Source organism: Ciconia boyciana, chromosome 10, assembly GCF_034638445.1.
Source record: "Ciconia boyciana chromosome 10, ASM3463844v1, whole genome shotgun sequence".
NCBI classification, from domain to species: Eukaryota; Metazoa; Chordata; class Aves; order Ciconiiformes; family Ciconiidae; genus Ciconia; species Ciconia boyciana.
In genome coordinates, this window is record NC_132943.1 from 23,382,918 (window position 1) to 23,398,848 (window position 15,931).

Here is a 15,931-nt window from a genome sequence, read left to right on the forward strand (position 1 = left end):
TGCAACATACTGATCCAACAGCAGATTTTGACTTTTACATCCACCACAGTGATATTTGAGGATATTCATTATTTTTAGCTCATAATGGGTTTATTTTCTGCAGTATTGGGGGGGTGGGGAAATGAATCATCTCAACAAATGCCTGAGTAATTTTAGGGAAATGTGGCAAGTTATCTAACTAATCCCACTAAATAAATAGTTACGTAAATAACATATATACAAGATAAATAGTAATAAAGAACTTTACAGATAATATGTTACATGTACAAATGCAATGTCAAATACAGTCCTAGACATATTTTATACTTTCCTATACAAGAAGTGTGCCAGTACAAAATGGGAATGCATTTTAAAAATGGATCCCTCCATTTCCTCCAAGTAAAACACCAGTTTAAATTCAAATTACAGTTTAGGCAGAATGTTTTCCTTGTCTTTCTTAGTGTCAAAGAATAAAGGGGAATTTAAATTCCCCAAACCTGACAAGCAAATCCAAATTTCATTCACAAAATTACAAAATTATGGAAAAGGTGAATGTTTACCATGTTCCTGAATGCTTCATTTTGTTCCCACACCCTGAGGTAGCTTATTGACAACCATGATGCCATCATTGTTGTGATTAGTTTGAAACAATTCAAGTCAATGCTCTTGAGCTGGAGTAACGCATTCAGACAAACTTAATTAACCTAAGAGCCTAAACCCTATTGCAAATAAGGCTTGAAACACTTCAGTAGCTTCTGTGGATGTCACAGAATAAATGTATTATCTAATGCATATGCATGGTGATATACAGCTATCAAATTCAATACATAACAGTCTAAAATGCTGCAAGTTCTTCAGTATCGTTATTTTAATCTGAAGTGTTTTTAAAGGGTACATTTTAAAGGTGCATTTCAAAAGGTAAAATGCACATGTGGCCAGACATATTTTTTAAAGTCCAACATGTTGTTCTATTGTTACAAGAGTAATTCATAACTAGTGTAGCCGACTGAAACATAAGTATTGACAAAAAATGAAATTTGAGATAACATACATTGTATTTTTTAATCAGTAAAGCAATTTTTGTTCTTTATATTCCCCCCCTCCCACTGTGACTTAAAGGGCTGAAATGTATTCAGTTGTAATAACTGTGTAAAACTGAAAGAGCTACTTAGTACCTTGTAAAGCTTTTTCCCATCTATGAAAAAAGCTAGGATATATATGTCTAAACCAAAATCTATTACTGAAACTTAGATTTCAGATGTTTTCATCTATAAGTAGAAATACAACTGCCATTAATTGTATTTTCAGAAAGGTTGTGAGGGGGTTGGAGAGTAATGATGCAATGGCTGACATGACAATCAGAAAATCTTGCTTTTAATCCTAGTTTTAGGACCATGAGCATATCAAGTAATATCTATGAACCTCAGTTTTTTATCCATCAAATGAAATTGGTAGCATCTTTTTTTGGTTTTGTGTAGCTAAAGATTCTGGAGCAAGTTCTGTCTGGGTGGACTTTACTATTGAAGAGATCCACTGACTTCAAAGACCTGCCAACAAGGATCAGGGCCTACAGAAGGTTTTTGTGATACTTTAATTAGCATTAGTGACAGCAGGAGTTGGTCTTTAATATTTTTATGGTGACATAATGTGATGGTAAAATACTAACAGATATAGACAAAGAATCTAAGAACTCTTACTCCTTGCTCTGTGCTTAACCCAAATGGCTGTAGGAGAACACAAAGCCATGTGTTTCACTTCTTCCTCATCTGTCAATTTTTGAGTGTGTAAGTTTGAATTCTATGAAAACAGCTTTTCACAGGCCTGGAAAAAGAAGTTTCATGTAAAAACTTGTCAAATTAATTTTAATACATTACTTAAATTTCATAGAATTCTCATAAACTCATTTTACACATATGCACGTATCCACAAATTTTTAATGACAAATTCATTGCTCATAGCCTGTTACTGTGTTTAATAGCATGCACTTCCCTATAAGAGGAAATGGGACTGGTCTGTGTTTTCTCTGAATTGATTGTATGGGCATATTTAGAAATTGGGGGAGGGGGAAAAGGGAAAATCAACAGAAAATGTGTATGCCAGTAAGCCTTTTATAAGAATGAAGAAATTACAATATTTAAACTACAGATTTTATTTTTCTTTGCTTTTAGGCAGCAAACCAGTAACCACTCTTCTCCTGTGGTGCCTGATTTTCTTGACAAACAAACAAAAAAGGTACTACTAAGTTTGTATTCTAAAATAACATCACATTATAACTTCAAATTCCTGAGTCCACAGTTCTGCAGTGTGTTCATGGCTGCTTGGCATAGCCATCTGAACATGAAACCGTTAGTGATGTTTTGAAGTCTTTGAGACAAAAGCCTGCTTGCTAAGAACTTTAGTTCTGTAGAAAGACAGGGAGGTACAGTGAATAAGAGAATCAAAAGGCTGGAAATTTGCTGCTGAGAATAAATGCTAGCTGCTCCCTGAGGTGATTTGTCTGTGCACTTCACTTTCTACAGATGTTAGAGACTCTTTTTTAGTAAGGACCTGAGGTTCTTTGGTAGCACTTTGATATCCTGCTCGAATTCAATATGTGAAATGGAGGAGTCGCTCTGTGACTTGGAGCACAGCATAGTCTTTGAAGTCTGATCCAATTTTTGCTGCTTACCATTTGATGTTGAAAGGATGAAATGGAGAAAATGTACAGTTTTTGCCAGTAACTCTGCTGAGCATATGTAAGATTAAAAAAACAAAATCCCTTGGATGATGTACTTAGAAATGTTAAGCAGATTAATACCTTCCTATAGCTTTTTTCTAAAGATACAAATTAACTATGAGAGGAAATCAGCATACAGTGCATGCTATGATTTAACTGCATGAGGAAAGGGGATAAATAAGTTAAATGGAAAAAGTAAACAAATATTTGGACATGGGTGCTAAGTCAGTGTTGCTGAAAGCCACAAGAATCTTGTGTGACTTAAATTTCAGTTTCACAGAGTCGTAGAAAATAAGAAGTTGCTCTCTGTGAGATCACAACTATGAGTTATCATGGCAGAGTGGAATCAATACATTTCTTATGTGCCTAAACCAGCATTCTTTATTCCAGAAGGATTTGGATGAGATTTCTGCTTCTCCATTTATTCAAAAACATTCGTTCGAAATGAATGATTCACAATCAATTAGCCAATCCCAGTCAGTTGCAGACCATCAGTTGTCAAGTCCCTTGAGATCCCATAAAAAAGGAGGTAAGAAATATAGTAAAGTAACACAGGTCTTTCGTTTACTATTTATAAGCTACATGTTGTCAGCGTGTAACTTGCTTTATATATTGATGGGGTCTTTTAACAATCCCTTGGAAAGCAGGAAACATAAAGGAACTAACTTTCTTCTACACATTTTCAACCTAGAAATATAAAAAAGCCGTTAAGTACCTGAATTACAGAGGCAGAAGTATAAAGATTTTTAAAATACAGTTTCTACTAAAAATGTGGTTAATAATCTCGAAATACCCTTTTAATGAAATCAAATTGACTTTCAAGAGCTTCAGCTTTCCTTTGCCTTCCAGCCTCAAAAGTGGAAGACAGTAATGAAATCTCTCATGTTTGGCAGAATGAAAGACAATTTGTTTGTTCACATGCACAAAGATTCAGTCAGCGACACAGGAAAGTCTGCCATAGTTCTACAATCTGTGCAATGTGGTTTTTTATTTTATTTGTTGATATGTTATTTTTGCCATGGTCAGTAACAGTTTAAAAACTTAAAGTAAAACATTATGACATTTTTTGAGTTTTAACTGGTTTGTCTTTGAATATTCCAGGAAATCATTACCTATCAGAATACTTTTCTCTGTTATTGTAGTCATTGTGTCCTTGCAAATCCATGAATACAGACTTTAGTACTGGATCATAGAATATCTTCCACAGTTTAAGATGAAGTAGGTTGATAATGTGATATCTGTATCTAGAGCCAAAATATAAATGATAATACATTAATTTCCAGGTTATTACTGAAAATTAGTTGTTTATAATTTTGTGCCATACATTAACATTTCTGTTTATATATTTAATGGGACACCTTTCATCTTGTAAGTCTACAAATATTTATCTGAATACTTGAGCCTAATCCTGCAATTTATGTGTTTAAACTTTACAGAGTTCAGTTAAACAATTTACAATGTAAAGGTAAGAAGATAGGTATTTTATAGGGAGATCCTTCTGTTACAGGAAGTAATGCAAATTCAATGTTTTTAGTCTTCTACACAGGCATAATGTGCTTTCCATGCTAAAAACAGAATAGTATGTAAACACAGCAGGTTGAGAAGGCCATTATTCTCTCTTCATGCATTTCTGCCCATATGGGTTTTGAATCCGTAGCGTAGGACTGCAGGGGATGTGTGCATTACTATCTTAAATTATTACATGTTAAACAATAAACCTGTCAAACAGAAATATCTTCATTGCAGCAAATCCTCTTGAGGAAAGCAGTCAGGGCCCGAATCTGTCATCCTTACTCTCACTGGATATTGTATGTTACTCTGCAACTAGTCTCCTTGAAATCAAAGACATTGTGTCTGAGGTAAAAACAATTAGAGAGAGTAAAACTGGCAGAATTACACCCTTAGCAAGCATGTGATTCAGAGCCATTACCCAGTAATTTAGAGAGACTTCAAAAAATGTGAAGTGATAGAAGAATAGAATTTGAAGAAGAGATAAATGCAACATTGATCTGAACTATTTAAGAAACATGTATGTGTAAACAAATAAGCATGCAAATAGTGAAGTAAGGAATTTCCTAGTTAAGCATGAAGATATTCAGATAGATGATCATATAAATCACACATCAATTAGTAACTATTAAGGAAGTAAACCTGCTGAAGAATAACAACTTCCTTGGGTGCTTTTAAAAGCATGGCTTGCATTCAGAAATTCAGATGCTTTCACACGCTGCTCAATCTGTATTTAGTCTTATTGTGTGAAGTATACTTTTAAGAAGAGAATATTGTTAGACCTATTGTGAAAACCAAGTGAAATAGCAAATATCTTTTTGGAATAAGAACACATGTATAAAATACATGTGTTTTATAATGTAGGGCTATACTACATAAGCTGTTATTCACACAAAAAAGCTGTCCACTAGGTGGTCCAAACAATGCAAAGATTTATTTTCATAGTGAAACATTATTCTGCAATGTTATAGATTGATTTTGAATCCTCTTTAAGTTACGTTATAGGCAGAACTAGTCTGTCAGCCTGGTGGTAGTACTGTGGACCTGGAACATAGATGCCAACGGGGAAGGGAATGTGACAGGTTTCTGCACTGGTCTATGACCCAGTTATGAAGCAGTGTTGATGTTTGCTGAAGGAGGGAGTCTGTACCCAGGCTTAAGCACAAAGGCAAGGACAGGCTGCTTATTTGTCTTGAGGCCTCGGTAGGTGAGGCTCTAGTGCAGTCAAGGGGGGACAGAACACAAAAGTGAAAAAATGGTTGATATGAGTTTACATATTTTTGTATTAATCAAGCAGACTATTCACTCACATCTTGTTATCCAGCTGTCTAATAGCACAGGCTGCCTGTTCTCAGTAATAGATTGGCAAAGGAAAAATAGACCAGGAAATTTCCACAAAGATCCTGCGAAGACTATGCTCTGTAATTAATGCAGAAACAAAAGCCTCTTTTTCACTTCAAAAGCCTTTACACTGGGTCATAGAAAGGCTGAGCAGTATGGCCAAACTGCATGCACCGCAAGTTAAGTGCGTGCATTGCGCTATGGTTGCGTAGAGTCACAGGGGCTGGCTCTACACTGCCCAGGCATTCCCCTGGGCTCTGGCAGAGTGGTGGGACAGGACTAGTAGCAAAGCCAAGGATTCCCTCCAGTGTCTCCACTGTGCCACACTACCTGGGTGGAAAGGAGAGTCCAGTCAATAGTAACAATTAAGCCAGAAGTTCATTATTCTAGTCACAATAAAGTAGTACTGAAAGAATCAAAATAATATAAATATAATCTCCAGAGGCCAAGTAGTGGTATTCCCTTAGACGAGATAGACAGTGAGGATGTTTGAAATTATTAATGAGAAGTGAGTGCTTCATAGGGAATTGACCAATGTAACTTTGCCTCAGAAGTGAATATGACAGATTTTCTGAGATGCAAAGGAAATAGGTTTGTAAAAGGAAAGCTAATAGTATCTCTGCATTGAACAGAGAATGACGTAATTCTTAATGCTAACACAGACATTTTGAACAAGTGAGAAAATACGCAGAGAGTCTCTGGCCATGGACATTCTCTTGTGGGAGAACAGTATGTGTCTTCTGATGATGTTCAATTTATGCCTTGCACCTCACACTATTATCTGCAACGCTGAAACGTTGTGAGAGGTAGAGAAACTTGCCAGGGTCCTGAGATCTGGAATTATGCAATATGCAGTGTCTGTAGCCACAGTCTGAGGCTGAAGTAGTGAAACTTGCACTATAGTTGTAAAAGTCAATAGGCCATTTCCAATATAACCTTTGATTTTAAATTCCTTAATCTTTTATATTCTCAAAACTAATGGAAATTAGGGCCTGGCGTGTTTCAAGCTGGACTCCCACTAGTCAGTGACCCATTTTGAATGTTTTTCTTGAAATATGTATTTTTATTTTTATGTTGCTCATTTTTCTCTTCCTTTATGGTAAACCAATTATAAAAATGTGATTTGGTGAATGTAGCTGTGTTGGGTTTGGAGAAACGTTTGAGGGCAATAACTGTTTTTCGCACTGAGGGGGGGCAAGTAGATAATGAAATGTGCTAAGTTATTGCTTGATGGGGAGGAAGGTTGCTGCCCACCTCTAGATGGTACTGTGGACAAGTTTTAGTAAGGGGCATTTGTGGGCATGGGAGACATTATTCCCAAAAAGTTACTCTGTGGTAGTCATCACACAGATGATATTTACAGGTTCATCACCCTAAACAGGAAATTTAAAATAATGATGACTTCATTAATTGTTAGGGTTTAACCCCATGTGATGGGTTGACCTTGGCTGGATGCCAGCTGCCCACCAAGCCACTCTATTACTCCCCTCCTCAGCAGGACAGGGAGAGGAGAAAATAAGATGGAAAAAAACCTCGTGGGTCAGGATAAAGGCAGCTTAATAAAGCAAAAACAAAGGCCATGCATGAAAGCAAAGGAAAACAGAAAAGATTTATTCTCTACTTCCCATCAGCAGGCGATGCCCGGCCACTTCCTGGGAAGCAGGGCTTCAGTACACTTAGCAGTTGCTCCGGAAGACAAACATCGTAATAACAAATGCCCCCCTCCTCCTCCTTTCTCTGAGCTTTTATTGCTGAGCAGATGTCATATGGTATGGAATATCCCTTTCGTCAGTTTGGGTCAGCTGTCCTGCCTATGTCCCCTCCCAAGATCTTGCCCACCTCCCCAGTCTACTGGTGAGGGCGGAATGTTGGAGAGACAACCTTGATGCTGTGCGAGCACTGCTCAGCAGTAGCCAAAACACTGGTATTGTGTTATCAACACCTTTCTTGCTACCAATACAAAGCACAGCACTATGAGATCTGCTATGGGGAAAATTAACTCCATCTCAGCCAGACTCAATACTATCTCCACCCCTTATTCCATACCATTTGCATCATGCTCAGGTCCCACATAATTTAATATATATATATATATCTTCTGACCATCCCATTGTATTTAGTTCTCATTACTGAAATACCTTCTTACCAACACTTACAAGTTAAACTGTATAATTAAATCATCTTTATATCCAACATACAGATTTATACATTCTCATTAACTACTATCCCCTGTCCTTCAATAGATAGATATGACTCTCCCATTCCATGGGCTTCCTCCACTCCTCCAGATGTTCATAAGAACAGGCTATGACTTGGGCCCCATCTGTCAAGTTGGGTGTGCAGGACAGGAGAAGCAGTATGTTCAATTGTTGGGCGCCAACATCAGTTTAGTTTGCATCATCGTTGCACTTGTCTGGTTCCTTGTGAAACTCACTCTTCGTCAGTTCAGATCATTCCTGCTCCATTACTTCCTACAACATACAACTCACGTCACAGGTTATTTTTCCCCCAAGGTTAAATCTCCTTGAGGCACACACTGTGTCTCCCCATCCTTCTGCATTACCCACCAAGTATACCCAGGTCCTTGAGTGAAGACAATCCCACGAATGGGTTTGCCTTTTCCCATGGGAGGAGCAATCCACATGGCCTTCCCCAGCCCCTTCCTTATGTGCATTACAGGGACCTTATCTCCTCCCACAGTATGCAGGGAGTTTCATTTGGGCAGGACCAGGATGGCTGGCAGATCATCTGGTGTTAACCAGCCAAGTGGCTTCGGCTAAATTTGTATCACACTGCTTCCATGCTCCATTGCCCAACACTCTCAACCTCTCAACATAGTCCTTAACAGCCCATTATATCTCTCAGTCTTTCTAGAGGCTTGTGGGTGATGGGGGATGTGATACACCCACTCAATGTTGTGTTTCTTTGCCCAGGAGTTTATGAGGTTATTTTGGAAATGAGTCCCATTGCCTGATTCAATTCTTTCTGGGGTACCATGTCACCACAAAATTTGCCTTTCAAGGCCTAAGATGGCGTTTCAGGTAGTGGCATGGTTTACAGGGTATGTTTCTAGCCAACCAGTAGTTGCTTCCACCATGGTAAGTATGTAGTGCTTATCTTGGCGTGTTTGTGGCAGTGGTCCAATATAGTCAATTTGCCACGCCTCACCATACTGAAAACCCAACCACCACCCTCTATTCCAGGGAGATTTTACTTGTGTGGCTTGCTTGACTGCAGCACATGTTTCACATTCATGAGTGACCTGTGTGATGGCCTCCATGGTGAGGTCCACCCCTCAATCACGAGTCCGTCTGTATGTTGCATCTCTCCTTAGATGTCCTGATGTTTTGTGGGCCCATCGAGCTACAAATAGCTCACCCTTATGCTCCCAGTCCAGGTCCGCCTGAGCTACTTCAATTTTGACAGCCTTGTCTACTTGTTCATTGTTTCGATGTTCTTCAGTGGTGCGGCTTTTGGGCATGTGAGCATCTACATGAGGTACCTTTAGAGCCATGTTTTCTACCCAGGCAGCAATGTCCTGCCACAATGCAGCAGCCCAGATGGTTTTACCCCTGCGGTGCCAACTGGTCTTCTTCCACTGCTGTAGCCACCCCTACAGGGCATTAGCCACCATCCAAGAGTCAGTATAGAGATAGAGTACTGGCAATTTTTCTTGTTCAGCAATCTCTAGGGCTAGTTGGATGGCTTGCACTTCTGCAAACTGACTTGACTTACCTTCTCCTTTACTGGCTTCAACGACTTTTCATGTGGGATTTCACACAGCAGCTTTCCACTTCTAATGGTTTCCTACCACACAACAGGATCCATCTGTAAACAAAGCATAATACCTTTCATCTTCTGCTAACTCATTCTATTGTGGTGCCTCTTGGGCATGAGCCACCTCCTCAGGCAATGCTCCAAAATTTCTGCCTTCTGGCCAGTCCATGATCTCTTCCAGGATTCCTGGGCAGTTGGGTTTCCCCAGTCAAGCTCGTTGCATGATCAATGCTACCCACTTACTCCATGTAGCACTGGTTGCGTGTTGTGTAGAGGGGATGTTTCCTTCGAACATCCAGTGTAGTATGGGCAATCATGGTGCCAAGAGGACATATGCTTCTGTACCAGCAACTTCTGAAGCAGCTTGAACCCCCTAATATGCTGCTAGTATCTTTTTTTCAGTCAGGGTGTAGTGGGCTTCTGATCCTCAATACACCCAGCTCCAAAACCCTAATGGTCAGCTTTGGGTTTCTCCTGATGTTTTCTGCCAGAGGCTCCAGGTGAGACCATGCTCCCTAGCTGCAGTGTACATTTTGGACAGCTGGTCCTGTCTGGACGGGCCCATGAGCTACCACACAAGCTATTTCCTGTTTGATATGCTTGAAGGCTTGTTGTTGCTCAAGGCACCACTCAAAATAGTTCTTCTTTCTGGTTAGTCCATAGAGAGGGCTCACAAGCTGACTATAACCTGCAATATGCATTCTCCTGATTCCCTCAAGGCCTAGGAAAGCTTGTGTTTCCTTCTTGTTAGCTGGTGGAGACATAGTTGCTACCTTGTTGACCACATCCATAAGCATATGACAGCATCCATCCTGCCATTTTATTCCCAAGAACTGAATCTCCTGTGCAGGTCCCTTGACCTTGCCTTTTTTTACAGTGAAACCACCTTTCAGAAGAATCTGAATTACTCTTTTTCCCTTCTCAAACACTTCTTCTGCCTTGTTGCCCCACATGATGATGTCATTGATGTATTGTACATGTTCAGGGGTATCACCCTTTTCCAGTGCAGTTTTGATTAGTCCATGACAAATGGTAGGACTGTGCTTCCGCTCCTGGGGCAGTTGATTCCAAGTGTATTGGACACCCCTCCATGTGAAAGCAAACTGCGGCCTGCACTCTGCTGCCAAAGGAATTGAAAAAAATGCATTGGCAATGTCAATTGTAGCATACCACTTGGCTGCCTTTGACTCCAGTTCATATTGGAGCTCTAACATGTCTGGTACAGCAGCACTCGATGGTGGCATCACTTCGTTCAGGCCACAATAGTCTTCTGTTAACCTCCACCCTCCATCAGACATTTGCACTGGCCATATGGGACTGTTAAAAGGTGAGCGAGTCTTGCTGATCCAGCAAGACTTGGCTCTCCAGTTGATGAATCAGCTCGTGGATGGGAGCTAGGGAGTCTCAGTTTGTGTGATATTGCCACCAGTACACCATCCTGGTAGCAATTGGAGCCTGCTGTTCTTCAACTCGCAGCATCCCACAACAAAGGGATCTTCCAAGAGGCCAGGCAGGGTAGATAGCTGTTTCATCTTCTCTGTGTTCACACAGAGTGCTACACCAAAAGCCCATCGGTACCCCTTTGGGTCCTTGAAGTCCTGATGAAACAGTCTCAACCATAGTCCTCTGAGAGTACTGAACTGTGGCTCAATAGGCACAGGCCAGGCCCCAGTACAGTGCTAGAAGCTGTTGATTTTCATTGGGGTAGGCAAGGCACCCTTCTGGCAGGTGGTGCGTCAGTTTGCCAGGGTTGCTTGCCTGTTCAGGTGTAAAGTCCCAGGTTATGGGAGGTGATAACCGCCCTAGGAGCCTGCCCAAATCCTTCCACACACCCTGCCTCCCGGGGACTGGCTGCCTCAGGGCACATTTCAGTATCACCTCACCCAAAAGTTGTCTTCTCTTACACCAGGACGACACCAGATTCCACAAACCTTGTAATATGCTAAGTGTTCATTAGTAGTATTAAACAGCTCATGTAAGAGTGAACAAGGACCTCGGAAGCCTGCATAATAAAACCATCCACATCAATCCTGGGTAGGAAGAGGGAGATGTATTCCCTCATCCTCTCCACAAGATAGCTCCCCCAGCACAGCAAAGCCATCAGTGCCAGGGCAAAGCACATAGCCATTGTACTAGTGCATTCCCAAGTTCCCTCATTCTCCCCACAAAATGCCAGGACAAAGCACATAGCCATTATTTGTATTAATATGTTCCCAAGCTCAGCAAAATAAAGAGACAAGCAGTGCAGCCAACAAACTCTGTGACCTGCACAGGAGTTTGCCACTTAATAACTACTATACCTATAGCATGCTTAATACAAACCCGCTGTTGTCATGCCCCGTGTTGGGCACCAAAAAAGGACTGTGGTAGGCTGACCTTGGCTGGATGCCAGGTGCCCATCAAGCTGCTCTATCACTCCCATCCTCAGCAGGACAGGGAGAGGAGAAAATAAGATGAAAAAAAAAACTTGTGGGTCAGGATAAAGGCAGCTTAATAAAGCAAAAACAAAGGCCATGCATGAAAGCAAAGGAAAACAGAAAAGATTTATTCTCTACTTCCCATCAGCAGGCGATGCCCGGCCACTTCCTGGGAAGCAGGGCTTCAGTACACTTAGCAGTTGCTCCGGAAGACAAACATCATAATAACAAATGCCCCCCTCCTCCTCCTTTCTCTGAGCTTTTATTGCTGAGCAGATGTCATATGGTATGGAATATCCCTTTCGTCAGTTTGGGTCAGCTGTCCTGCCTATGTCCCCTCCCAAGATCTTGCCCACCTCCCCAGTCTACTGGTGAGGGCGGAATGTTGGAGAGACAACCTTGATGCTGTGCGAGCACTGCTCAGCAGTAGCCAAAACACTGGTATTGTGTTATCAACACCTTTCTTGCTACCAATACAAAGCACAGCACTATGAGATCTGCTATGGGGAAAATCAACTCCATCTCAGCTAGACCTGATACACTCCAGTTTTAAAGAAGTGATCCAACCTTAATTCCATCAGGACCATAATCATGTCAAAACACCCAAGCCACAGAGGGTATACTTAGGTGATTGGTCTTTGCTCAGAGTAGAGTTTTCTTTGAGTCAGACTTTGTTATTGAAAATACTCTAAGCTGCCTCAATCTCAGCCCTAGAGTACAGTCTTGATTCGATGTCTTGCACTTGCAAGTGAAAGGTGTTTAAATATAGGGAACCATCTTACTCTACATGGTAGTTTAACATCGTAGCGTAATTGTAACTGTGATCTCATTTAATTCCTATTTGTATCATTGTTTGAAAAAAGATAACAGCTATGGCAAAGAAATGATCATTAGTAATTTGGAAATGGGGGCACTTTTTATCCTTTGGTTCACAGAAAGTCAATATTCCAGCATGACTGTAATAGGTATTATGGTAAAGAACAGGCAGTATCTCACACAAGATGTGGTATCAAGATCTGGATGCCTCGTAACCAAAGATGCCACTTCACTTTCTGCAAGTGAGAGAGAGATCAATGCAAGGCATTCAGCTGTTTCTCTCAGTGTAACTCAGCTTCCCGTTTGATTCCATTACAGCAAACCTTCCTTTCTAAATGAAAAACAAAACTGCTGCTACATAATGTAGTGTGAAATGCTGCATGGACTTTCAACTAGTTGTCATTGGCAGATGGGATGATACTGACACATGGATGCCATTAATTGCAGAATCCTATCATTCAGGATTTTAAGTGAAAGAATTTAATCTGTTCAGAATTATTTTTGGTTGTTTAATCAGGAGTTTCATTTCATCATTTTTAAGCCCCCCACTGAGACTAATTTTATATTGAAGGAATGTAAATCATGAAAAACTTGACTGTAGTCAGTAGAATCGTAACAGTGAGCAGAACTGGATCTTTTGGTTATAAAAAATTGACATGAAAAATTCCCTACATATCTGGGGTTTAGGGGTCTTTGGGGCAGAGGATTTGCGGGTTTTTTTGAGTGGGTCAGGTTTGAGTTGGTCATTCTTTTGCAAATAAAATGCAAGTAGAATAGCAATGACCATGGGACAGTCTGAATGTTACAGGAAACATTGAAAAGGCCAAGGTAGTGTTACATAGTATGATCTGATTGTACTGAACATGCTGTAGCTATGTGTGAGGCCTATGAGATCTCCATAGTATCCTCCTACTACATACCACACTATAGCAGAGGAATTACTATTAGCTGTGTTGCAGTTGAGGCCTTGAGCAGAGGAGTTGTTGATGTGGTATGTTGTATAATGAATTTCCATTGAAAGGATCCTGCTACATTAGTGTTCTGTGGCTTTTGAGCTAAAATCTGACTGGGCATGAGCAGGAGAAAAAGTAGCTTCTTTTTCTTTTTTCCTTAAAAAAGAGTATCACCAGATTACTCACCTCTTCATGCCTGGGATAAATGCTGGGCTTTGGGCTTAGTAAACAGAAACCATGTTTCCAAATAATTCATTTTAACTTACAAATATATAAGTAGAAATCATAGGAAGGAGAACATATTTTTTAGGATGTCTCTGGAGAAAACAAGCTGAAAATAAAGCTACGTCTCAAAGCAATCATTATTGTTTCTATCGTTATAAGAAAGGATAATCACCTTTCCAGGGTTGTGAGGCTGCATATTTATGCAGATGGATTTTGTTGGTGCAAGTAAGCCTGTTACTGTGCATTGCACTGCACGTGGTGGGACCCTGCAGGAGGCCCCAGGAGGGACCATCGCCTCCCATCCCATGGAAAGCTTGAGTTTCCGCTTTCTGGATTTGTGCTGGGCGGGAGCTTTTTAGCTTCACTAGCCATTAGGGTGAGAAACACAGTACCTCAGTTTCAGCATTTTAGTTCTTCACCATATAGTTCCAGTGTGGATTCAGAATATCTGACTGCAAACTTAAGTGAAGTCAGTTGAACTTCCCTCAGCCTTATATAAAGTTTTCAGCTGAGACTTGTACTGATGACGTTTGTATTCTGGACTGGTTCACCCATAGACGCTTTCTGTTAAACCTTTTGCTACTCTGTAATGGCATGATTTGCAGACTGCATTTTGCCAAAGTAACAGACCAACAAATCTGGAAAGAAATTGGGCTGTTCTTAAGTTTTTCTTTACTGCTCAGCTTCTTAATTGTTTTTTCCCCTCCAATAGACAAAGACACAAACAGTGACAAGTGGTAAATACAAGCTTTGATTTGTTAAACACGTTACCCCTATGTTTAGCCCTAGGCAGTGAACTTCATTGTAGGCTGGTTTACTTCTGGATTGGTTATTGTGATTATTTCCAATGCAAAAAGATTTGATCTGCAGCCATGACTGATTAGTGTCAAAGGTGAGAGAAAAAATAAGATGCAAGTAAACTGCACTGATAAAGTGCAAGAAAGTTCTCCAGAGACAGCTCAGTATTTGTTCTATATAAAACAAGTTGAAATTCAGCTCAACTTGTTGAAATTCAACAAGTTGAAATGGCTACATTGCAATAAAAAGAGACTGCAGATCTCTCTCATTGAAATATTGAAAAATAATAGTAAGAAATACAAGAAATTTAATAAGGTTGAATAATATATACACAATAATGCCGTGCCAAAAACCCCCAAATTTTAATAGGGGTTCAATTTCTCCTCTTAACACATAATGTCTACCACTGTCTTTCTGACCCAAGCTGCAATTCACCTGCTCTTTCTGTCTTCATTTTCTGTCCGTGACATACAGCTTTGTCTGAGCCCTTCTTTTTGCCATTTCTGTGTTGGTAGTTAAGCTTTTTATCATGCAGTACTTCACCATTCTGTTGTTATTGCTTGAAATTTCTCTAAGTATTCTCTAGCAGCCTTATTTTTGTTATTTTGCCACAATTACTAGTGCTCTGAACCAGCAGCATATCTCAGATGACTGATCTACTCAGGCAAATAGTGTGCTTCCTAATTCATTACTCTTCTGTTTCTAAAAAAACGCGCCATTTTATCTAAGTAAATTTTGTTAGAATAAGTACAGTAGGTACAGAGCTTTGAGGGTGCACACAAAGTTCTCTCCTAAGAGAATAACTATAATAATATTTTCACAAATTATATTTTGTGTTTTGCAAAGAAAGAAACAATTCAGAATTTTTAAACTTTTCCCCACTATCAGAAAACTTTAGATAGTGTCTTTATTTCAGGTTATTTTGTAAGAAAAAGGCTAAGACAGTTAATCATTGGCTTTGGTAGAGCTATGATTTCATCTGCTAGCTGTATGTTACCAAATAACTTCTGGTTCTTTGCTGATATTTAAAAACGTGAATTCATTTTGCTGAATTCCATGCAGCTAAGTAGTAATAGCTGGATTTCAGATCTTTCTTTCTAGAAGACACTGTATGTTTATCTGAATTATTTACATTTTTACAGTTCTTCGCAGATACTATGAAGAGAAAACATGGTGGGAAAAGCAGTAACATAATTAATGTGGTGGTGACAGAAGGGTACATAAGGTGTGGGATAGCTCAGAAAGTACCATAACAAATTAATTTCTGAAAAAAATTTTGGATTTCAAAATCTTATATACTTTGCATGTGTTCAGATTTTTTTCTCTATTCTAGTTTGGGTAATTATTCTAGTGGATTGTGATTAACTGCCAAAAATCATGTATAGCTTAATAGAAACCCA

At 39.8% G+C, this 15,931-nt stretch overlaps 1 protein-coding gene across 1 annotated transcript in view; it reads left to right on the forward strand.

Annotated features, from left to right (window-relative positions):
* Positions 1–15,931, forward strand: part of MYO3B (myosin IIIB) — a 191,736-nt gene that overhangs the window by 140,838 nt on the left and 34,967 nt on the right. The window contains exons 31-32 of the mRNA XM_072874911.1: positions 2,148–2,211; positions 3,086–3,224. Of these exons, the coding sequence (XP_072731012.1) occupies positions 2,148–2,211; positions 3,086–3,224 (203 nt within the window). The remainder of the gene's footprint in view (positions 1–2,147; positions 2,212–3,085; positions 3,225–15,931) is intronic.